This window comes from Lampetra planeri, chromosome 28, assembly GCF_965212315.1.
Source record: "Lampetra planeri chromosome 28, kcLamPlan1.2.h2, whole genome shotgun sequence".
Classification (NCBI taxonomy): domain Eukaryota; kingdom Metazoa; phylum Chordata; class Hyperoartia; order Petromyzontiformes; family Petromyzontidae; genus Lampetra; species Lampetra planeri.
Window position 1 is genome coordinate 3663590 of NC_136134.1, and position 23867 is coordinate 3687456.

Genomic DNA, 23867 nt, shown 5'->3' on the forward strand with positions numbered 1-23867 from the left:
GGAGCTCGCGTGATGGTTTGTGCTCCTTGACGAGATGAGCAAGGTATTGTGGTTCATTTGTGGCATTCGATTAGAATGCAAAATTACAAAACAAAGGTCAAATAATTTAGAATTAGAAAAAAAACACAATAATAAGAAACGCAGCTACAATCAAGTGAATAATTTGTGCGAAACATTCACAGATTACGAAAGTTTGAACAAGCCATAGTGTTTACGTGAGAAAGCGTGAGTGAATTAATTTCCTGGGCTGAGCGCTCCTTTATTTTCTGTACAGATATGGTGTTAATATAATGCGAAGTTACACTTACTATTTACAAATACTATCAAATCCCCAACAATAATAGACTCATGCTACGGAAATTACAATTCGAAATGTAAATATATGCCTTCGTCAATTTATGCTGAACGGGTTTTAATGTTGTAGCATCTGAATTAATTACCCTAGTGTGTGTGCTTTTTGAGCATATTATCTTCGCGCGTGTTTTTATATGAGCTTTTGCACCACCGTTGTCAACGTAGTCCCGCTAATTTTGCAATTGTTTTCACACAACATCGGTAAACAATGCAAGCTTATTTTAGAGGTTACTTTGTATGAAAAGCAGGTATAGGTGTTAACCTATTATCTTTACATTTTTCCTATTCAGTGGTGACAGGATATATTTCTTTACATTTGTTTCCCTGTTCAGTGGTGACAGGATATATTTGCCATCTCATCCTCATTGTTAGAGCCAAAAGGCACATTTGGGCCAAAACTCAATCTTATCTTCTTCCAGCTGGTAGACAAATCCCACGGACGTTAAGGCTACTTCGAGTACAAATCTAGTTTTCTCCGCAACAGTGTCGAGGCAGTCGACGGCAAGGCCAGCACAGCTGCACGAGAGGATGAGGCCGATGGACCCCCTCTCATTATCCATGCCAAGCACTGAAACGTTGGGGGAAACCATTCTCTTCCGAACAGAGGGCAATCACCATTCCTTCAACGGTATATTCTCATCATAAGTACACTCTGACAAGGTTTTGTTGTTGTTGAAGAAATAATATACTTTTTTTCTAATGTAATTACTTGAATAAAATAATGCTAATAATAACTGATAGCCCAAAGCAGTGCTGGTTCAAGCCTTCACCAACACACCATTATGTGACTGGGGGCTGCTGCTGTTTGACCATGACCTCAAATTTATATCACAACAACATTCTGGAAGATAAATGCATCGTAAATTACATACGTACAATCATATGCAGAACATTTTGCAGCGTTAAACATCAACAGGAACCATCATTCCCGCAACTATGCATGTACACAATTCCCAAGCCCACAAAAAACAAGTCGTACAGGGACTCATCTACTTACGAACATTCAACTTACGAACTTTCATAGATACGAACAAACCTCTCCGTATGTCCAGTTGCCTGTTCGTACCGAGAGTCTTAAGTTCAACCGCCGCGCAATAGATGGCGGTGGTGACATCTACATCTGCCGAACATGAAGAACCAGTGGCATCGACATCTACAGCAGATTATACAACTTGTATAGCCATTCCCCGTGTTTAGTGTGCATGCCGTACAATATGTGTGACAGGAGTAAAGCTGGACTTATACACAAATCGACTTAGGAACCGACCTCTGGAACCTAATTCATTTGTAAATAGAGGAGTCCCTGTATAACTTACAAAATCAGTGCTACTACGCACTGCAAGCCCAAGTGCAGCAATTGTCAAAGTAAGAGGATTTCTTGTTTTAAAGTTCGGGGTGGCAGTGGGGCCCCCCCCTACCCTCACCCACCCGGGGGCGGTGACTCACCATCCAGCGAGAGCCAGTCGTGCTGTGTGGCTGGCAGCGACAGAGAGTTGCGCGCCCGGTACTCAAACACCACGGCGGTGGAAATGATCTGCCCTTCGCACGCCACCTGCAGCGTGACCAGCCCTGCCTCGTGAGCTGGGAGCACACGCACGCACGCGCACCGGTTTAGCGTCTGCGGCATCGTTCACCATCAGTCACACGTCAGCACATTTCCAGCATTTTCTTCTCAGACAAATTTTTTATATATATTATCACGAAGCATAATAGTTGACACGTATTTAGGCAACCTTTCACAATGTCTCAATGCATCCGCACATGAAAAAGGGAGGCATACATAATATACAAAGAACCGGGGTGGTAAAATAAAAGCCAGAGGATAACAAAGCTAATGCTTTATTATTTTCTATTTTTAGTCAGGACTCAAAAGATATCAACACCGATCCGTGCCAAATTGTGACAATCGTGTTTGACGAGTGGGCATGCGGCAAAAATGCGGCAAGCTGATCTCTCCACCGTGGCTTTTTCTCCAAGCTGTGCTGTTAAACTATAATACTGTAACATCCAATAGTATTTGCACGAGGCTTTCATAGTTTGCGCAGTATGGCTCTCCGATGCGTTTTTTGGTTGTCCCCCGAGTGTTGTTTGGCACGATGTCCGACGTTTCGCAACACATGCCGGGGAGCTGTCGGAAATCACGCCAAACAATGCGCGGTACGAACGCATTGGAGGTGCTGCAACTAGCGTTTCAAGCAGAGGCCCTTAGCCAGAGTTCAACCGTGATTGCACGGTATTAGCAGAACAGGTTTAACTTCAACTTAGCAAGATGTGATGGTACATGCCTGCAATCCGGTAACCTGCAAGCGGGGTTGATGTATCACAAAAAGATGGAGAATGAATGATGTGGCTTTTTCTACAGGATAGTATGGCGCTTGTATAGATCTGTACAGCAAGGTGTATGACCCATCTGTGCAAAGTTTGTAAATTCTGCATTTGTATGCACGGGTCTGTGCACTGGTTTTTTGCCCAAGTAAAAATAAAAATATATTAAAATAGGAATTGGAAAACATCGCTAAGCAGTATTCTACTTCAAAAGAGTACAAAGGAATCGTAGGAATCTCGTAAGTAAATACATAAAATCAATATATACTATAAACTAAAATAAACAGCAATAATACTTAAATATTTCACATTTATAGCTTGATTGCACAACTTGATTCGATATATCTCATTTACTAGTCATCAAAGTGGCAAATATCTCCCATGGAAACAACTCTGCTGCTTTTGATTATGTAATGATATGTAGCTCGTATGTAGATTACATGCAGTTTATGTGAACAATATAACAAATATATATTTTATATATTTTTTTAAGTCGGCTCTGCAGCCACACACCTGCTCATCTGCTCTACCGTTTACAATGACCCCGGCGTGACGCGAGCACCATTTTAAAATCATACAATTTGTTGGCGTCCCTCTTTTGCACAAATTGCATTTGCCTCACAAACGTACTCTTAACGTTGATGTGATAGATATTATATTGTCTCGTGGTTATTATTCTTATTATTGTTAATATAAAGTGTTATTATTTGATCCATAATTCGTTTCAGTTTGGATAAGATCGTGTAAGTATAAATACATGTTAATTTTATTTTGTTAATTTACGTATGTTGAACTTCTTTCGCACTGTACGTAGCCAACCGTGCTTATCGGGGATTGTCTTCAACATTATAACCCTCCACCACCTCACAAAGTGGATCAAATAAAGTTGTTAGATGGACTAATATTCCAATGGATTTGGTTTGTCAGCAAACTGGAATGTGAAAAAGCTAAATGTTGATTTTAATCATTACTTTTATACGTAGTGTACACGATGATGTAACCCAAAAGAAACCAATTGTGAATCTCAATATGGTAGTGAAAGCCTACGTATATTATTTGATTGTAATTTTGATGACTCAAATGCATCCAATTAAATTCAACCAATCTCTGTAGATAGATTCAAGTCCATCAAAATGTATCTTTACAGGCTTTCCGCTCGCTTTAAAATTATATTTTATATCCGAAATCTTTCTCTCCTCTCACACACGCACAGCTCTCAACTGTGCTCAAATTAGTCCGATACGTACTTTTTCAAATGTCTGTAATGTTGTGCAAAACACACCTGTTTGAACAGAGTTTTGAATTTAATTTTAATATGAAAATAGAATGAACCAGAGTATTACATTTTGCAGCAAGCTCACAAATCGTTTTGTATTGGCAAGCAGTCGCAAAAAGAAGGGAAGGAACACTAATATACTGAATATCCCTGTTTCATGTGCTTTGACCAAAGGTACTCAAGTTAACGTAGTACGATTGAGCAATCGTGTAATGAATTTCAGACTTCAGATGTAGAAATTGGCCTACCAAATACCGTACTTCAATTATAATTACCATTCTTAATTTGCTAGAGCAAGCCGTGAGAGAATAAAGGGCAAAATGTAATAAGGCTATACCTTACTAACGTCCAATTTATTTTCCCCCCTCAGAGTGCCATGAGCTATATTGGTCTGCACATAGCTCTTAAAACATTGCGAGTAACCCATGTATTACTATACATGGCACAGGTATTAATCATTTCACAAACAAAAATTATTGCACCCCAACCTGTCCGTGCCACTTGTGAATAATGCTACACAATATGCGCTTGCCCAAAAATAAGTAATTTTATTCTTGCATTGTAATAACAGTGGTCCAAATAAGATACTTTGCCCCCAGTATGGAAATGTGGAATTTCCGAAACAGTTTGCCAATGGAGCATTGCTCCAATGTTCGTTGAACTTGGAAACACATTATAAAACGAACTCTTGATATTGCGCATCATTGCATTGTATAGACGTGTGCTCTAGATTGCATTGAGAAAAAAAAGCCAAATTACTGAACACCAATTTAGCATTTTGACTGCAAGGCATATTTAAATTGCACAGTAATGTACGAGCGTTATTGTACGCTGCATATTTGGCATGAGCGTAAAAGGAATCGCCAGGCACCCCTTAGGTCAAGCCCGGACATGTGGGCAAAAAAATGTGCAAGTAAAAACAGTAATGCGTTGACTAATATGCACAGTCTGCCTCAAAGCAACAAGTAGCAAGCAAGAGAAAAATATATAGCAAAATCGTGAATCTCAGAAGAAGGTTTCTCTATTTTTGTAACACTGCAGTATGTTATACACAGGTGCAAATATGAAATTGCTGAAATAATGCATGTATAGTTATATACATCAGTAACACATGTAGTAAACATGGGGTACATTAGCTTGGCATTGTGCGTGTATTTAATGGGCTCATTATTGACTTAAACAATTTGACTTTGCCAAAAATGTGCAATACATTTAAGGATATTACACATGAAAGCGTTAATTTAATGAAGTTTAATAACATTTAACAAAGAACATAATTAATAGCACACACGTTCATGCGTACCATCATATGACTCTGCTCACAGCAGTACATACGAAAACGTTTTATTTTTATACACACGAGCTTAACAAAACAATTAGCGTAAACTTTCTACTTTCTCATTTGACCAAAAAAAAAAGAAACCCCTTTAAAACCGCAATTTCAATCGCCCGTCGGATACTACTTACAATAACGCACCGCCAGGCTTAGCACTTCGCTCGATAAATATTACAAATAAAAAAAACACAAAGACTCCGGCGACTGCAGCAGGGCTTTAACCCAAGCCCAATTTGCACCGCTGCCCTGGCCCCGTGCGAGTGAAGAACCGTCGTCAGTGCTTTACCGCCGCAGACAAAAGTGATATCATCTATCGCCCCCGTCGCCGCCGCCGTCGCCGTCTGCGCCGAAGCTCACTCTGAACGGCGGGCTGCGCCACGGCGATCTTGCCTCCTACTCGAGGACGTGCTGTTGAATCTCGTGGGGGGCACCGAGGTAGGGGCCGCATCCCCCTCTCCCAGTGGGACATCACTCAACGGGGGGGGGAGCCCGGGGCGCCAACGCTCACAGCGCATCGCTCACAATGCCCCGGCCGCATAACCGCCTCGTAATAGCCGATAAAGCTGGATGCCGAAACTTGAGCCACTGTGATAATTGCTTCACTTCCTACTGAGCTGGCCGCCAGTGCACTTGGACAAATGTTTTTTTTTCTTTGCGTGGGTTTCTGTGCAACGTGAGGTTAACTTTTTTTTTAGAAAGGTTGTTTCTCTGATACATTTACCGTCTATATTTTTCAGGCGAATAAAGTTAATTGATTGTTTTAAATGAAAACGAATGAGTTGTTCCTCTAGCGGTCCGATGCGTTTTCGGGCTGTTACACCGTGTTATTCGGCACGATGTCCGACGTTTCGCTCCACAATGCTGGAAGCTTCTGAAGGGCTGGGCGGACACATGCAGCGAAGCGTGCATCCCCGAAACACCTCGCAGAGTTAAATAGCACAAGCTCTAAAATGTACGGAGTAAACCGCAGCTGTGTATCTTTAAAAAATGCAGCATGTACTTCAATGAAACGGGATGAGTGGTTTTCCAGACTTATGTTAAGCCACACCACTCTGGACCAGTTTTTCCCTTTGCTGGGGCTCATCAGTAGAGGGACGCATGTACAATATTAAACTAAATAAAGGGAAAACATGTATTTGTTTTTTATTTGAAACTTTTTGGAAATATTAAATGTTTGCACAATTTGCGAAGCACTTTAAGCTACGCAAGTTAATTAGTAAGTGGCAACCAGTAGTATTAACTAATGGGAAAGTTACATTTTAAAGCATGGTTAATTATGTAACGGCCTTCTTTGAAACTTTACTTGCTTGAGCAAGAAAACAAACAGGACTATGGTACTTGCTGGGGGAATGTTTACCTGATGCCAACAGCTTGCTCTATCGGTCATTATATTCTGCTAGATAAGATTTGCAACGATTACTTCCAGGGATTATATCCAAAAGAAAAGCGTGACAATTTTACTCAAGGGGCGACAACGTACTGTGCATACAGTACATATAAACTAATTATATGGCATGTTACAATGTACATTGCAATAATAATTTTTGCACTTATTTTTTGAGGTTATATGGAACTTGGTGAGATCATATTTTGATGGCCGTTTTCATTCCCCGAATTAACTAAAAGAAAAATATCTATGTGATTTCTACAGTAGGCATTTAATCAAATGTAATTCATAACATAAGCATGTGATTCCCACGCATTTTTTAAAAGCAGCACAGAGCAGCCTCAAGCACCGGCTGTGAAATCCTGTATGGAAATCCACAGGGCCTCTTCAAGGAAGATGCAAACCCAAGGAAAAAGAGTAATTATCTTGTTGACAGAGCCAGAGCTGTTTATGCCAGGGTGCAAGACGAGGAAATCACGGTCAGGAGTTGACCAGGCAGCTCAAGAGGGCAGGGCACTGGAGCTGGCGCCACTGAGACCCTGGGTCCATACCCAGACAGGCCTCCTGTGATTAAACTGGGTTCTCAAGTGCAGTGAGCTGACGGAGAAGGGTCGTAAAAGACCACTTCTGCAAAGCCATTGTGAGACGTGGCGCAGACCGCCGTCCTAGATTTTCGAAACTCTTGTTTTGTTTCGTGACTCGAAGGCGATGGGTAAATTTGAATAGGACTGTAGGATAAATACCTTTAACAATCAGTCAAGATCACTCCGCAGTGGTGTCAGTAGTGATATTAATAGAATGCTCTTGAATTATTAAAAAATATTATTGTTTCATGAGTAACCAAGCCGGGAACCCATGAAAAGAACCTGAAATACGTAACTTACATAAGAGCTGTTGATTTTCACGAGTTTTCATTTGACTTTAAATTCATTAAAACATTGTTTGGGATTGGTTTTTTTGTCAACGTAGGAGCAGTGCAGAATGTAATGTGCATCTCACAAGACAGCGCAGCGGCAGATGCTCTACCGCTGTACACTCAGCTAGTGAGCAGTTTGTACGTGGCTCTCTCTCTCTTGAGGTCAAATTAACGTTCAAATAAAATAACTGCAAGATGCAGACTTATTTTTTAACACCGCTTGGCTGCTCGAGAAACGTGAACTTTCAAGACACGTGTTCTTAAAATTGAACCCTTTCGTTGTCAGTTTACGCTTTCAAAAAAGTGTGGTGGATGATTTGTTTTTTTCATACATGGGTGAAACGATGGCGCAAATTTTCTTAAACCCACCCCCCCCACCTAAGTCCAGCCATCAGTAAAATGGGTTACAAAAAGTTAGTCGGTCGGCAGGTCGCGGTGTGGTGGGGGTAAAGTGTGGGTACACCAGCCTCTTTGAAGACATTTGGCCAGTATGGAAGACTTGGCCAAGATATCCTCCAGAACAGTGGTTCTTAACCTTGACTGCAGCCTTGGTTCTCAATCATTAAAACATGTATAATGTTAAAACATAGGTTTGATGACACAAAGTAGTTGTACTCAGGTGCCCGTGCTTAATTTGTGTTTAAAAAAAAAATCTGGCATGTTCTCGTGCCCTCAGAAAAGGCATCTCGCACCCCCAGGAGGTGCGTGCACCCCAGGTTAAGAACCACTGCTCTAGAGGGGCTCTCTAGAGCTCCCTGTATTAAGTTCAGTGGTAAAAATATTTTTTCTCGACTCAATGCCGCTATTCATCCACAGGGTACTCTTCTTTATAACATGTAACATTAGCAATAGCCGGCATGGGCTGGGAGCGTGTGCGCAGAAGGCTTTAAGACGGTCCCTATGAGGGACAGCACCAGCACCCCCTGACCTACCCCGCCCTCTACCCACGATCCATCGCTACAAATGTAGACGAGTGTGATGGTCTCACCTGGGCAGTAGCAGCGAAGCACCCCGCTCTGAATTAACGTCGCAGGGACGGAGATCTGGTCGAAAAGACAGCTGTAACTGTCGCTGCTCACATTCCACGGACCCGTAATAAGAACTTTCACTCCTCCCTGAGAAGAATACGTGAATAGAAAGTGATGGATTTATTAGTATTCTGTTATACTTTTTTTGACCGAGTACAAGTTATTGCGATTTCATTACTGTGCACGTCAATATACACTGTTCATATGAGATCAACTTAATTAAAATAAACCTCAACGAATAGTGTAAATATTACATATGCTAAAGATGACAAATGTCATTACATTAGTGAATCAAGTGCTATTCTATCCATCTACGTCAAATGCGGATTAACTCACTGAACAACCTTACTACTCAAACAATATATCATGTGACGTATTAATAACGAACCTTTTTTTTTTTTTACAAATAATATCACAATACAGTGTTTGCTCAGAGCAGATAAATAAAAAGCGCATGAACACGGTGGGGGGCCGCCCTTTCTTTGGTCTCGGTCCACTGCTTGCTCAGGCGTGTTTCAGTGCAAAGCAATCACGCGCATTGCGCGCCGAGTGCGCGCAGTCTAGGAATATGGCAACGCAAGCGGGCCAGCAGAGACCTAAAAGATAATATCACGAAAAACTTCTACACTTTCACCATCAACCTGCGGATGTGTGGAAGAAGCAGAGCAACTCCCCCCCCACCTGCCACCCCACGCATCTCCTTAGGTCTAATGAGGCAATTGGGACGTTTCACTGCACCCATGTCATCATCATGCGCGGCTGTGCTCGCATCGCTCCTGCCGATGGACCCACCATACGTGGCTGGGGCGGGGACACACGGTTATCCACGAACACGGCGAGCAACGGAAACGTGACCCCGCTTCTGACAAAGTCTCAATGCCAAATCGATACTTGCGATTCACCCAGGAGAGCTTCGCTGGGTGTCAAGATTGCTTTTGCTTGGAGGGTCTCCTACAATAAATGGGCTGTTTGGCCAATTCCATAGTATGTACATATGTTGAACTTCTTTCATACCGTACATAGCCAACTGTGCTAATCGGAGGTGTGAGGGGAACACTACAAACTCAACACAAAAAGTAGTTTAGTTTGTTGTCTTCCTTCCCCCGCACCTCCTCCATTCATGAGTGTTTGGCTCCATGTACGAATCAAATCAAGTGTCCCGGAGAAAAAACCCCCGACATGGAGAGGGGCTGGTAACACTCAAAGCTCTGCACAGACAGATAAAAGTGGGCGGAAAACTCGGAGAGTAGATTACCCCACTTTGAACGCTAAACGGAGTTACACTGACAAATATATTTATATTTAGGTCGACGCAAACGAAATCAGCATAGCGCATTGCTGGCAAGATGGCTGCGCGTAACTTAACTCTCCTGGGTGGTGAGTGTCACAGCGTAGGACTGTATTGTGTTTCGGCATTGAGTTAAGTGCATTACTGAGTGTTTACAAACTCCAACGACTCCACATGCCATCGAATTACAATGGCACGAGTAGCCCCAACACCCCTATTTGTAACAAATAAAACAGAGGCGTGAGACAAGTGAGACAGAACCCAAACACACCAGGAAAATAAGCACCCAAATTATTTTCGTGAAACAAACGTTTGTGGAGGAGTGGAATCCATTAATGAAATCCTCGGCATATTGCAACATCCAAAACATACCGCGAGTCAAAATAGCTTCTCTTTCTACTTCTCTTCCCCCGCAATGCTCGAGATTGGAATTCCCTGTCCATTGACTATTTTCCCAAAGTCTTACAACCGTGCTCAATTCAAGAAACATATTAAACCGATCGCACATTTATTCTGCGACACCTTCAACACCGCTGTTCATTGCTGGCCGCTCAGTGTTTCAGGGCCTTTGGGCCTGTGCTCAGCACCCGTGATAAAAGAAAATGACAAAATGAAAAATACATGTGATATAAGACACTCACCTCAGGGTAGGACCATTCCGGGGAAAAATCTGTCACAGTCACCAGCTGCCCAGTGCCGGCCCCATGTCCATCACTTCCCACCATGCCCTGCGGCGACTCCACACCAGCCATCCCCACAAATGAAACCGAGCTGCCAGCCGTGCTCAGCTGTAGGCCAGGTAGCCCATTCTGGGCTTGCTGTTGACTCTGTGGTTGTTGCTGCTGTTGCTGTTGTTGTGGCTGCTGCTGCTGCTGTGGCTGCGTGCAGTTCATGGGGACGTGTGACGTGAAAGTGCTCACAGTTCCGCCACCACCGTTGCTGCTGCCCTCGATGAGCCTCTCCTGCAGGCCGTAAAGACTGCGGGAGCCTCCACCTGGAGGGATGGTGCAGAACGACAAAAGGCGGGACCCAGGGTAAGACTGATTTTTTTGCAATAGCTTCAGAAACAATGAACTGTTGTCATTTTTCACGCGAAGAAAAATTATGTATGACAGGTCATGAGTTATTTTGTATTTTTACTCGCCGATAGAAAGGTTGCCGCGTGTCTTACTTTTAAATGTGTAATATATTCGCAATGTTGTGAAAGTACAACGTGGACAAGTTAATTAAAACGTAAAGAGCTGGGAATGTAAAACAAAACCTTAGAAGAAAAAAACCCAGCACAATATTAATTATATTCATACATATATTATGTACAATCTTAAGTCTACTGTGCAAGAGTCAGGATTAGACGTCGAAACATATGTACACACGTGTTTTACTATCACGTAGGCCTCATATTGTGATACTGCAACTTTAAAACACAAAGTTTCATGTATTCTGAATGACAACATTCAACAATCAGATCTAACTTTCCTCCCGCTTAAAGTAGAACAAGCGAGTCGCTTCAAGAGTACCCCACTCACACTGACAAGATCGTGCATGCATTGTTGCAAATTTTTAAATAATACTGTCCATGACCCATGCATCAGATGCCACAAAACACGTAATTTCATATTGCAAGAGAGCAGCTACATGTAAAACATATTTCCAATCCGGTATCATGAATTATAAGTTAATAGCGCTAGTTTTGAGAAAGATTTTTATTTATTTTTTTAGTGGCTCACTACAGGGCACGTGAGTGGTAAGAGAGACTTCTACACTCAATGTACACTTGATACTTTTAAACCATCACCAGTGTGGAATGAATTCCAATTTATCTTCACTCATCGTGAATCCAAAATTAAACTCGGCTCTCAGGCCAGTCATGCCCGGGTCTCTGCTCTAATATAGTGCTTCCAAAAGAAAAACAATCTAGCCGATTTCAAACACATCCTTTTGGACTCCAAAGAAGTTTGAAATTCCATTACGATGCTACAGAACGCTTTATGGGGCATCCTCATGCCTGCCGAATTAATTTCAGTTTTACGTGATTGCCACTATAAGTGCAAGTAAATGGCCTAGTCCTCTGTGCTATCTGTGCTACACATTTGGTTGTCAACGTCAATTGGTAGATCTTTTCCAAGAAGAGCTTGAGAAAAAAACATTGTCTTCCAATGATTTAACCCTCATTTAAGTGAATTGCATTACGAGCATATAATTGATTAAATAAAACGCTCTGTAATCTGCATCAAACCACCCTTTGATAGCTCTTCCTGGGCTAAGCATATTTCATTATGCCTAACTAACTGTCGTAGAATTATGGTCATTTTATCCATTGGTATGACTATCAGAATGACTATTAATCATCTGTATTGTTCCTGTTATTGTCATAGTCTGCAATGTTTGTCAGTCCATTCCACCAACAGGCAGTCATATTTTTGCTACGCACACCCAGATAAATCGCAATGTCCCTCCTGTCACAATATAAACACACTAAAAATCGTTAGGTAAGTGACAATTCACGTGACCAACACAGGGTTATATTCCGTCACCCCTTGAGGTCACGAAGCACTCGGGGGCAATTTTAGGGAAGTCGTTGCCGGCAAAAATAGTAACTTGGAATGGTTGCCACACCACCTGCCGCGCCGCTAGACACAAAGAGTGAACTGACAAGATGAGTCCGCTGAAAGCTGCCACATGTAAACACCTGTCAGAGTTCAACAGCATTGGTTCGTGCAAGCCGAACTCTGCTGATGAGACGCTCAATGTCAAAACCAGTCGAGAGTTTGCTTGCGTTGAACGAATGCTGCTGAAAGTAATACACTCTCAGAAGGCCATGCGGTTGATGGGATGTCTAAAAAAAGACTCGTATTTTTTTTTACGTGGAGGGATAATACGTGAAGGGGGTGTATTGTTTACATTGTTATGTCACTATGTCATTGCCACACAAAGTTACTACATTTTCTCCTCATCAAACCTGTTTCCAGTGAACAATGACAGTGATTATTGTCATAAAATTGCTCTTATGCATCTGCAGCCTGTAATAATCACAGGTGACACCGGACAACTATGTCTGGTGCGATTATACCCTTATAACACATTCCTGCGGAGGGAGCTGGTAGGAACGTTGGGTTCCTCGGTCAATGGCCAGGGTCAATGGCGGTGTGGTGTATTCCGCAAATATGGCCGACTGTGAGGGCGGGCACAAGCCGGCGTGAGTAGGTTAAACGTTGAGTTTTATAAGGGCACCACGGGGTGACCAGCCCCTCCCCACCCAGCCCCACCCCTCCCACCCCCCACCCAGCCTCACCCTCCCCACCCAGCCCCTCCCCACCCTCCCCTCCCCACCAAGCCCCTCCCCACCCTCCCCTCTCCACCCAGCCCCACCCCTCCCATTTTTGGATGCACGACGGACGGACACAATAATCCCCTGTGCGCTGGTGGAACCAGGTGGTTCCTAACAGTATAGCTTCCTGCAAAATCAGTGTCATTGCATGTTCAGGCAGGCCACAGTGCGATTGTGGCCATGCAACCCAAACTATGGGTTACCTTATAGTAAACCACTGTAGTCTGCGCTCCTCCAATGGAGGAGTAGCAAAACGACACAAACTGTCTCTCCTGAAGCCCTCACTGATTGTGGATAGCAGTCCTCAACATATTGACATTTGCATTAACAGAAGAAGTCGTTCAGAGCAAAGCTAAGTCGATGCAGATGAAAAGCTATTGGGCAGGCTTTGAGATTGTGCTATATAGCCTGGAGCTTTTTGAGGAACTTAATGAAATCATTAACTTAATTAAGTTATGAATGAAGTCCCCAGCACATGGAACGGAACGTCAGGCATTATGTTGAACAACACGCGTTGCAACCCGGAAAGTACATCAGTTATTTATTATTTGCATTCATGTGCAACTGTTGTAATAGAATCAACTCACTCTACATTAGAAGAGGGTGCAATGTCTTGGCAGCTACATCATGGGACCTCCTTTGCCAGTACCAAAATATGAGAATAAGTTTTTTCTCATATTTTGGTATTGGCAAAAGAGGTCCCATGATGTTGATGCTCACCCCGAGCTCTCATTACTCTGATTGTGCATTGTCTTTGTGCTGTACGCCTTTTGGCGTCCTCTGGTCTAACACCATTTGAGACGAGGCTAAAAATAAAGCCGTCTCTGGTGTGGACCAATCAGTTTCAAAGACAATGCATACATTATCAGAGTATTTTTTTTTGCATTCTGACCACGAGTATTGTGGTTAATGCAGAAATTAATCCTTGTAAAAGGTGTTTTTTTGTTGCCAGAAAAATGGGGAAAAAACCTATTCTCATGTCTGGCAGCTGTCTGGGATTTGAAACCAGACACACAGGCACTGATATATTAGGTGAATTAAATTTGAAATCGTAACCTACAAAAGTATTACAAAATATAATTTGATGTTCAGAATAACTGATAAAAAAAAGTAATGCTTGCTAATCGAGGCATGCAAGTACTTTTAATATCCTGTTCTCAAAGCATTTTGACTGCCACTCACACCAAGATAAGACTAGGCAGACATACATAAGTGTCTTGTCAACTTTAATAAATTTCTACACGATTAGAATGGACGCGACTTCATTCTCCGCTGCCTGAAATAAGCTCTTTCACTTTGTTATCTACGGGAGGCACGCACGTAGACACGCATGTGTGTTACCTCCAGAGTCCGTAGCCATGAAGTCGGCCATGAGGTCAGGGAACTGGCTATCGAAGGTCAGGTCAAACTGCTCCAGGTTGATCTCCATGTTCGATGCACCACCGCCTCCCCCACCGCCACCGCCAGAGCTCGTCCCGCTGCTGGCTGACGCACTGGCCATGTCGCTCTGCACCATGTTATACAGGTCTCCTGCATTGCCCGCCTGCAGAAAAAGAACGTTGATCAGCGTCAATCCGAAAGCAGCACTAGCAATTCATGTATTCATTCACTCATTCACTGCTGGATGACGGCCTCCCCCATACCGTGCGCATGGCGCATGTGGCTATTCTGACCGTACTTCACCACGCTGCCCAGCGCTGGTACGTGAAGGCAGGAGGCAGAGACGAGGAAGCGCAGAAGTGCAGTACAACTATGGATTATTGCTGCTCACTGCTGCTGAGAATGTAGCCACACAGTCTCTGAAATGTATACTGTGCATATAATGAAGGGAAAAAAACAACAACCGTCTATGTCATTGAAAACATCTGTTGTCGTGGTACGTTTTCTTCCACAGTTTAAGTCAGCGGTTCTTAACATTTACTGCAGCCTTGCACCCCTTTGGTTCTCAATCGTAAAAATGTGTATAATATTAATAAATACATAGGTTTGATTAAGCAAATTAGTTGTACTTACGTGCCCTGCTTAATTTGTGTTTCGATGATCTACCTTCTAAAAACATCTGGCATGTCCCCGCACCCCCAGAAAGGGCATTTCACACCCCCAGGGGGTGCGTGCACCCCAGGTTAAGAAGAACTACTGGTTTAAGTGTTGTAATGCCTCGTCCTATTACTGGCATACCAAGATCGTTTTGCGTGCTTAACTTGTCAAAATAAATTGACACCTAGAACACCACGCGGGTAATGCAGCACCAAGGAAGAATGATCACATACCAAAATAAGCTTAACCTTTAAGGCCAATAGTTAAATAATCAACGTACATTACACCATTGCCAACCGTGCTAATAGGAGGTGCGGGAAAAGGATAACAAACAAAACACAAAAAGCAGTTAAAAAAATTATTTTCAATATAGATTTAAAAGTGCATAGCTCCAGTAGCATTCCAGACGGCCGCAGAAACACACCTGATAGCACGCAATGCATTGACCGTCTTTTTTTGATGGCTAGCCAAAAGCCACTGCTGCTGCGAGGATGACCAGAGCTCGCGTGATGGTTTATGCTCCTTGATGAGATCAGAAAGGTATTGTGGTTCATTTGTGGCAAGCACTTCGTGTGTAATGAGTTCGACCTTATCATGTATTCATTTGGCAACAGGAAGCCAATGCAGCTCGGCGAACACCGGACGGACATGGTCAGATCTTGCAGTACCCCGTCACGACAAGTGCCAGAGAATGTTGTAGACGCTGCAGCATGGTAATGGTTTTGCCAGACGTGCCATAGAGTAGTGAGTTGCAATAACTGAGTCTTGTTGATACTATGCTACACGCCACCGTGTTGGCTTTGTCACGACTCAATAATGGTGAAATGTTTCGTAGAGCCCCGATAATTGCAGAACTTGACTATATTTTGCACCACTGCACCACCTTTGTCTTTTACGTGTAACACTGCCAATAATCTGCAAGATTATCTTGCACCTCGGATTAGCATGGTTGGCGACGTTACGTCACGAAATCAGGTTTCGAGATCAGAGGCGGAAGTGGGGGTGTATGCAATTATGTAATAGATCAGTAATTAGCCACCTTAGCATGTGACTCACCTGTAAGGAATTGCAATGTGTTGTGTATTACTTAAACATACCCTTCTAGGCTGCGCTGAGTCTGTAGCTATCACAGCGGTTGAAATTATTTGAATTCTTCTCAATTTCGATTGATTCACTAACTAGTCTTGGCCAGTAATAATTAGTTCTGCATAACACTTCAACGTTATCCAAATCAATTGAGTGTCCTTGTTGGCAAGCATGCTCTGCCACTCCTGACAACTGTGTTTGGGAAAATGTAATGTTCCTTTGGTGTTCTTTTAGTCTTACGCTAATGTTACATCCCGTCTGTCCAATATAACACTTACCGTATAAGCAATCGATCCGATATACACCTTCTGTTGATTACTTCGCTAATTAATCTTAGTATAAGACACTAGTTTTTGAATTTTGTGTACCATACCAAAACTCACTATAATGTTTTGCTTTGCAGAACACGGGCTAATTTGTCAGTAACTCCCGAGATATATGGTATTTGAATTGTTTTGATAATCTGATCACTTTCAGCAGTATTGTTGTTCGGTCTTGGTTTGGCATTCAATACTCCCTTAATTTGTGCTTCTTTAACATGTGTAATGTCTTTCCTTAAGACTTTCACCATCTGACACTGTCTTTGCCCGATGTTTGAGCGTCTTGATGAGAGAGTATTTCTGTGCTGGGTGATGATGCGAATCTGCATTCAGTAGATGCTGTGTGTTATTTAGCCATTTTGACCACGTCCAAGCAAAATATCCAGGAAGGGGAGTGTGTTGTTCACCCCCATTTCCATGGTGAACTGAATGGCTGGGTTTTGTGTATTGAGATTATTAAAAAATTCATTAAGTCTATCTTTACCATGTGGCCAGACAACCAAAGTGTCATGAACATATCTAAACCAAAAAGATGGTTTGAATGTACTTGAAGCAAGTGCTCTTGTTTCAAAGTTTTCCATGTACAGATTTGCTAAAAGCAGGAGACGAAGGAGAGCCCATTGCTGCTCCTTCCTTTTGTTTAAAGAAATCCCCTCTCCATAAGAAGTAAGTGTTATTTAGACAATGGCCGGCTAGTTTTGGAATATGTTCTGGTAAACCTGTCTTCTTTACTAGTGTATCAAGTAATTTAAGTGACTCGTTAACTGGAACCTTAGTGAACAGAGAAATTACATCAAAACTTACCAGAATATCATTAGGGTTAAGTTTAATATCTTTAATCACATTCACAAGATGTTCTGAATTTCTTATAAATTAAGATGTCCTACCAATGTAGGGTTATATTTGTTTCGTTACATATTTTGCTCATTTATATGTGGCAGAGCCTATTGTACTTACTATGGGTCGTAATGGGATACCGATTTTATGAATGTTTGGTAGCCCATAAAATCTTGGAGGTTTTGAGGCCCGTGGCTTAATTTGGTATTGCTCCTTCTTGGGGATTAATGAATTTGCAATGGTTGCAGAAGTCTTGAATTCTAAAGTATTGGTTGGATCTCGTTACATTTTAATGTAGATATCTTCCTCCAATAAATCTTTAATTGTATTATCATAATCTGATCAGGACATCACTACAACATCACTACAGTAGTGCGGCCTTTATCAGCTGCCAGAATTTGAATTCATTTATTTAATCGAAGCTCTCTTAAGTCTTATGCTTCACCAAAGCTAATATCTTTTTTTTGTATTTTGCTATTTTCAATTATTTTGGGAACCTCGTATCTAGTCTTCTCTGTCTCGTTATGTGGAAGATGCCTTATCGCTGATTCCACCTTGGCAATTATCTCATCTACTGGAATTGTGCGTGGGGCAATGGAAAAGTTAAGGCCTTTAGAAAGGACGGAAATCATGTCACTGGTTAAATCAGTGTTAGTTAAGTTCATTACAGTTTTGTTTTTAAATTGTTCGTTATTATTTGGGACTTGTTTGTTTTGTAGTCTGGAGAATTCCTAAATTTGCTTAGTTTTAGTGAGATTAAATATATTATCAGCCGATTGTTGTATTATAGTATCGATATTAATAATATTGTCATGGGTCATGGGTGTGGGTGGTTAATTGGTCTTGGCGGGGTAGGTGACAGTCGGACACGTGACGTTGCACTCGCGTCACGCACGCCTTATCTGGACTCACCTGCAGCGCCGCTAGCCCCGTGCCACCGTTACTGCTGCTGCTCACTTTGGGCTCCGAGAACTGCCGCCCGGCGTCCGACGGGACCTTGGGCGCCATCGCGATGTCGCCCGTCGACGAGTGTACGCTCACGGACACCGAGGTGTCCATGGCCGTCTCCACGTCCTGCTGGGGCATTGCCTGCAGCTCCGGCTGGTACTGGTACAATCGCACCGGGGAGCTTGGGTCCGATTTCACACTGGGGGAAGGGACACTCACTCCACCGCTGACACTAGGCCCGTTGCCATTGACTCCAGCACACACTGCTGAAAACTGCGTAGGACTTTCCGTCTTCAGGACCTGGGTCTGGGTGAGCGGGCTCGCCGGTTTGCTGCAGCCAAGGTGCTGCTGCTGCTGTTGTTGTTGTTGCTGTTGTTGCTGCTGCTGCGGCTGATGCTCCTCTTTTGTGGGGTTCTCCTGCAATGTGAAAAACCCAGGAGACGGCTGCTGCTGTTGCTGTTGTTGCTGCTGCTGCTGTGACTGCTGGTGCTGGATTTGTAAGGAGGAAGGGGGGCTGGCAGGAAGGTGCGTGTATGTGATGGCTGAATAAGGCTTGTGTGTGTAAAGGCTACTGAAGTCCATATTCTCCAGAGTCGTAGAGGGACTCAGGCACCCAGAGGAGATCAACGTCCCCTTAATAATCTGGTTGGTCGACTCAGAGTTGATAAGCAACTGGTTGTCTGGCTTAAGCGTGGAGGCAACGGGATCGGACGAGACAATCATCCCTCCGTACTCCTCGTCCACTTGGTGATCCATTCCTTTGACTTCCGTCTTCAACGAATGAATGAGTCCCGTTGCCGGGCTGAAGACAGCCTCGGCGGCGCCCGGAGACGCGTACCCCGGGTTGATGGAGTCCTTGTTGAGGCCCCCTCCGTACGTCTGGCCCTGCTTGGGACTGTTTAGGAAAGCGTCGGGGTCGAACGTGGACGGGGTGCTGATGATGGAGGCCCCGCCACCGCCGCCACCGTCTCCGGTGTCCATGCTCTGGTGGTGGTCGACGGCCACGGCCCCCGCCAGCGCCAGGGCGGAGTCCAGGCCGCCGTGCGGCAGCAGGGTCAGGCCCGACAGCTCGGAGCTCGACCCCGCGGCCAGCCCCGACAGCTCGTGGTTGGCCGTCGGCGGGAGCGCCAGGTTCGGTCGAACGGACTCCAGCGACAGCTCCTGGTTGACGGTGAGGCCCAGGCCCTGGCCGCCGGCTGACGCGGCGAGCGACATGAACTGCTGCCCGCCGGACAGCGCGGTGGATATGGGCACGGGCTTTCCGCCCGCGATGCCCGTCATGAAGATGACGGCGTTCTGCGGGAGACTGCACGTCACCGCCGCCATGGCGAGGCCATCCGCCTCGCCGAAGAAGTTGTTGGCGGAGCCGAGCGGGGAGTTTTGCGTTGTGTCCGGGATCTCCACCTGGCTCTCGGAGGTGGACGACGATACCACTTCGCTGCTGCCGCCCTGCTGCTGTTGCTGCCGCTGCAACTGCTGCAGCTGTTGCTGCTGCAGCGCCGAGGTGGACGAAGAAGGTGGGGAAGGCGACGGGCTCGCCTTGGAGCCCTTCCCCATGGGCCTCTCCTGGCCGGGGCTGCAGCTGCTCGGCTCCGTCTCGCACTTGGTCTCGCAGGACGAGGAGGTGGATGAGGAGGTGGATGAGGAGGCGGAGGAGATGTTCTGTACCTCGGTGAGGGCGGCCTGTGCGGCAGCGCCGCCGCCGCCCTTTGCCTCCACCTTGGGCGAGATGATGCGGTGCTTCGTGCTGTTGCACTTGTGCGGTGTGCTCCCTGCAGCCCCTAACCAGAAGAAAGCAGTCAATAACAATGGCGGGGCGAGAGGGAACAGTGGCGGCGCGTGAAAGCGTTCAACGAGAGACAATGGCGCGAGTGAGAAGCGCACAATGGACAGGACTGGAGGTTATAGATGTTCGCGCCCACCCGGGTGCATTTTCTCCGGGAAGCCAGAATAAAAATGTCTCCGTGGAAAAAAGTCCCTCTGAAAAAACTGTCATTTAGTTTCTGTTTTCATCGCTATCGATTATCACCGCGATACCCAGCATGGTGCTGTCATTGCGGCAGTCCAATTGATGGGACACATCGTCTAACATCCAGGGCTGTAGCGCAGCAGCTCCCGCTAAGCGGTCGAGCGGCGGGGTGATGTCACACAACACAACGCACATCTGAGGCCTGCAACAGCATCTTGGTTGGAGAATCTGAACGCAAGTTGCGAACGTCTGCGATGGAGGTTTGTCGTCAAAGCATTGTCCTGCTTCTCTCAATAGTCTCTGCTTTGTCGACATCCATTGGAACAACAGTACACCCGGTAAAAACTGTACAGTGAATGTAAAAATGTAAAGGGGGCCCTGGCGAAGTGCCGGAGATAGGTATGCAAAAGTGCGGCTACTGTGGGAGAGCATTACTAGCGATTGACCTACCAGTTTGTTCAGGAGCACAAGTTAGGGCGAGAATTTGGTTGGCTAGCACATGCGTGCTCCCAATGTACTGTTTTTACCCCTTCCTTCTCAATGCCACGTACACATTTTTTTCGGATATATGTTGGCCACTGTTTACTCGTGGGCTTTATACATCCACACTTATCTCCCCTGGTGACCATGTACCGGTGTCATATTCAAGTTACCTCTCAAGTCGGTGTATTGGGTTGAGAGTGAATTTGACAGGGCATCCTTGTTGACAACTAAAGCAAATGTCTGACAACTAATATGGTTAAAACTACAAATATTGGTGAATAATGAGCAATACATTATTGTGTTCTTTGTGTGTTGGGCAAATGTATGATGATCTTAATCTTTTTCTAAAATCGTGAACACGTGATCTACTGCAATAACATACAAAAAATACGAGAAGTCACATACATCTCATGTCTGTTATAAGTTTACCTACACGCATTGCGGTCACACAATTATTTATTTCTGAACAAACATCCACTCACAAGAGCATGCCTAAAAAGTGAAAGAAACGTTTACTGATTTGGAAATGTAAGAATATTGTTAATTTGTTTTTTTTTATATTGTCAATTAGGTACCAAAGATAGTGGCCAATTTGCAAAAATGTGTGCGTATCTTCGTAAAAATAATGCTATTTTGTCTCTCGCATCTCTTCATAAGTGACTCATATCCTTTGTAGATACACATTCAGGATCAGAATATTTATTTAGACTGGAGAAATCCAAAACACGCGTTACATTTTCACGTGGAATTACTGTGTCATGCAATTGCCAAACAAAAATTGCCAAACAACTTGAACTCCACCACAAGCTATTAACCAACAGTGGAATGCATCGACTGTGGCATTAGTGAGGCTCAGCTATCCGTCACAAATATGTATTCTGTTAACGTATTTATGTATGTTGAAATTATTTTGCACCGTACTTAGCCAACCGTGGTAATCGGAGGCGCAGGGGAAGGACAACAAACTAAACGCAAAAAGCAGTTCCAAAGAAATGAGTTTTCAATCTGGATTATTTAAAAGTGCATAGCTCCAGTGGCTTCCTAATATCGGAAGGAAGAGCATTCCAGACGGCTGCAGAAGCGCGTCTGATCATTAACCCATGCCCTCTATATCACTAGCCTCTGTTCTAATGTTGCTTAGGTATATGTAATATACATCTGGTAAAAACAAATATATGTGTGTGCATATATATGTATAACTATTTATTGAGTATACATTGAATATGAGGCATGCGTAAGTCTTGGGTATGAATGTAATGTGCATGCATTAATCCATTAAGATTGGTTACAATCACATGCCATATGTTCAAAGTGTGTATTATTGAAACGTTAATCTGCAGGCTTTTAATTTAGGCCACCTTCAAAGTATCGCACTCACATTGAAAACACTTTTTCTGTAAACATATTTCCATATTGTGATTATAATACTGGTATATTCTTACATAACCATGCCATTTCCATGCACCGTTAGTGAAGGGATGTGTAGGTTGTTATATAAAATCCTTGGGCAGTGGTTCCCAAGATTTCTCAGTGGCTACACCAACTCGGGGTGCTTTATTTATAAAATAAAACAACTTTTTTAACTCTGGTGCTAGTAATGTATGGCATTTTGTGTTTGTGAAGTTGAATAACTATTTCTATTATTATTCATTATGCCTGGGAATTTGCCTCGACTCATCATAAATAACACAAATATTTCCTTCACTTTATTAATGTTTTCTAATTCGACCTCACTTTAATTGAACTGTCCATATAAATTTTGCGAACCCAAATTACCAATCGATACAGCCATAAAATGCTTAGCACTTGTCAATAAATAATTTGGACACGTATATTTTTTCCCGGTCTATGTTCAGAAATATTTATTTCATTTGTAAGACTGCGGGAGGCCAAACTAAATTGCAATAAATGCATCCAAACAAAATGAAACCTGCTCACAAGGCCAATCGTTGGAAACCACTGCTCCAAGATACACGAGGGGTGGTTCAGTATGCCCAGGGACTAAATGTGAGTTAGCTTAAGACTGCCCACACACTCCAAGGGAAAATTCGAGTGCCTTCCCCCCCCCCCCCCCGATGCAATTGGCTGCCTGACCATGACTCAAAACGCACGTGGATCAATTGGCAACTTCCACATTATAATCAATGCTTATCGTTGCTGCTTCTGCTGTGGGACCTATTGCAATGGCACATCTAAGTGAATTGTCAAAAAACACAGAAAGCAACCCTTACTCTAGAGACTATTATCCAGTGCTGCATTGAAGCAGCATTATGGTTGTATTCCTCCTAGCACACATAGGGGGCTATACAGGATTTAACCACTAAATTTTGAAGTTGCTTCGCTGTGTAACTGCACTACATTTAGCGACGATGGTTAGACTGTTGATGCAACTGTCTACTAATAGTTTATAAAATGTTCAGGACGCTTGAGAATAAACTCCACTGACAATTATATCCCGGTGTGTGGAATTTTACTTTGTCAGAAAGTGACATTTTATCCACAGCACTGGAGGTTACCATACTCGCTCATTATTGAAACATGCAACGTGGCCCCCAATTATCAACCAATATGGGATTTTTGTTTTTATTTCCAGTGCAAACGGCGATCCCTGACGGTGTGCAGCCTGCACATTGCGTGTAGGGGAAATGGTTGGCCGTTGCTTGATACCGCGTGGGGTGACGGAACGAAGGATCCTCCCCTGTGTGCAAAATATCAGCAATACCTGCGGCGTATTAATTTAACTACTCGCTTTAAAGCTCAGGGGGCGTCTCATCTTTCAGGCGCTGAACGTATCGAAAATCTGCTGAGCGTCTTGCAATACGGCAAGTTAAGCACTCGACTGGGGGGGGGGGGGGGAAAGTGCGGGGCTAAATGACACTCGCTATCGTTGACGCCGTACAAAAGCACTGTGCATCGTCCTAACGTTTCACTAAAACTTCCAGCGGGTTG

General features: G+C 43.8%; 1 protein-coding gene across 6 annotated transcripts in view; it reads right to left on the minus strand.

The window, feature by feature from the left end:
* The window catches only part of LOC144728326 (calmodulin-binding transcription activator 1-like), a 630428-nt gene that overhangs the window by 138825 nt on the left and 467736 nt on the right, over window positions 1–23867 (minus strand). For 4 of the 6 annotated variants that reach the window (XM_078607683.1, XM_078607682.1, XM_078607680.1 and 1 more), the window contains 5 exons: window positions 18431–20247; window positions 14580–14781; window positions 10552–10904; window positions 8583–8709; window positions 1801–1935 (listed from right to left, as the gene is read on the minus strand). In XM_078607683.1, the coding sequence (XP_078463809.1) occupies window positions 1801–1935; window positions 8583–8709; window positions 10552–10904; window positions 14580–14781; window positions 18431–20247 (2634 nt within the window). The remainder of the gene's footprint in view (window positions 1–1800; window positions 1936–8582; window positions 8710–10551; window positions 10905–14579; window positions 14782–18430; window positions 20248–23867) is intronic. The other 2 variants (XM_078607684.1, XM_078607681.1) reach the window with 1 other exon arrangement.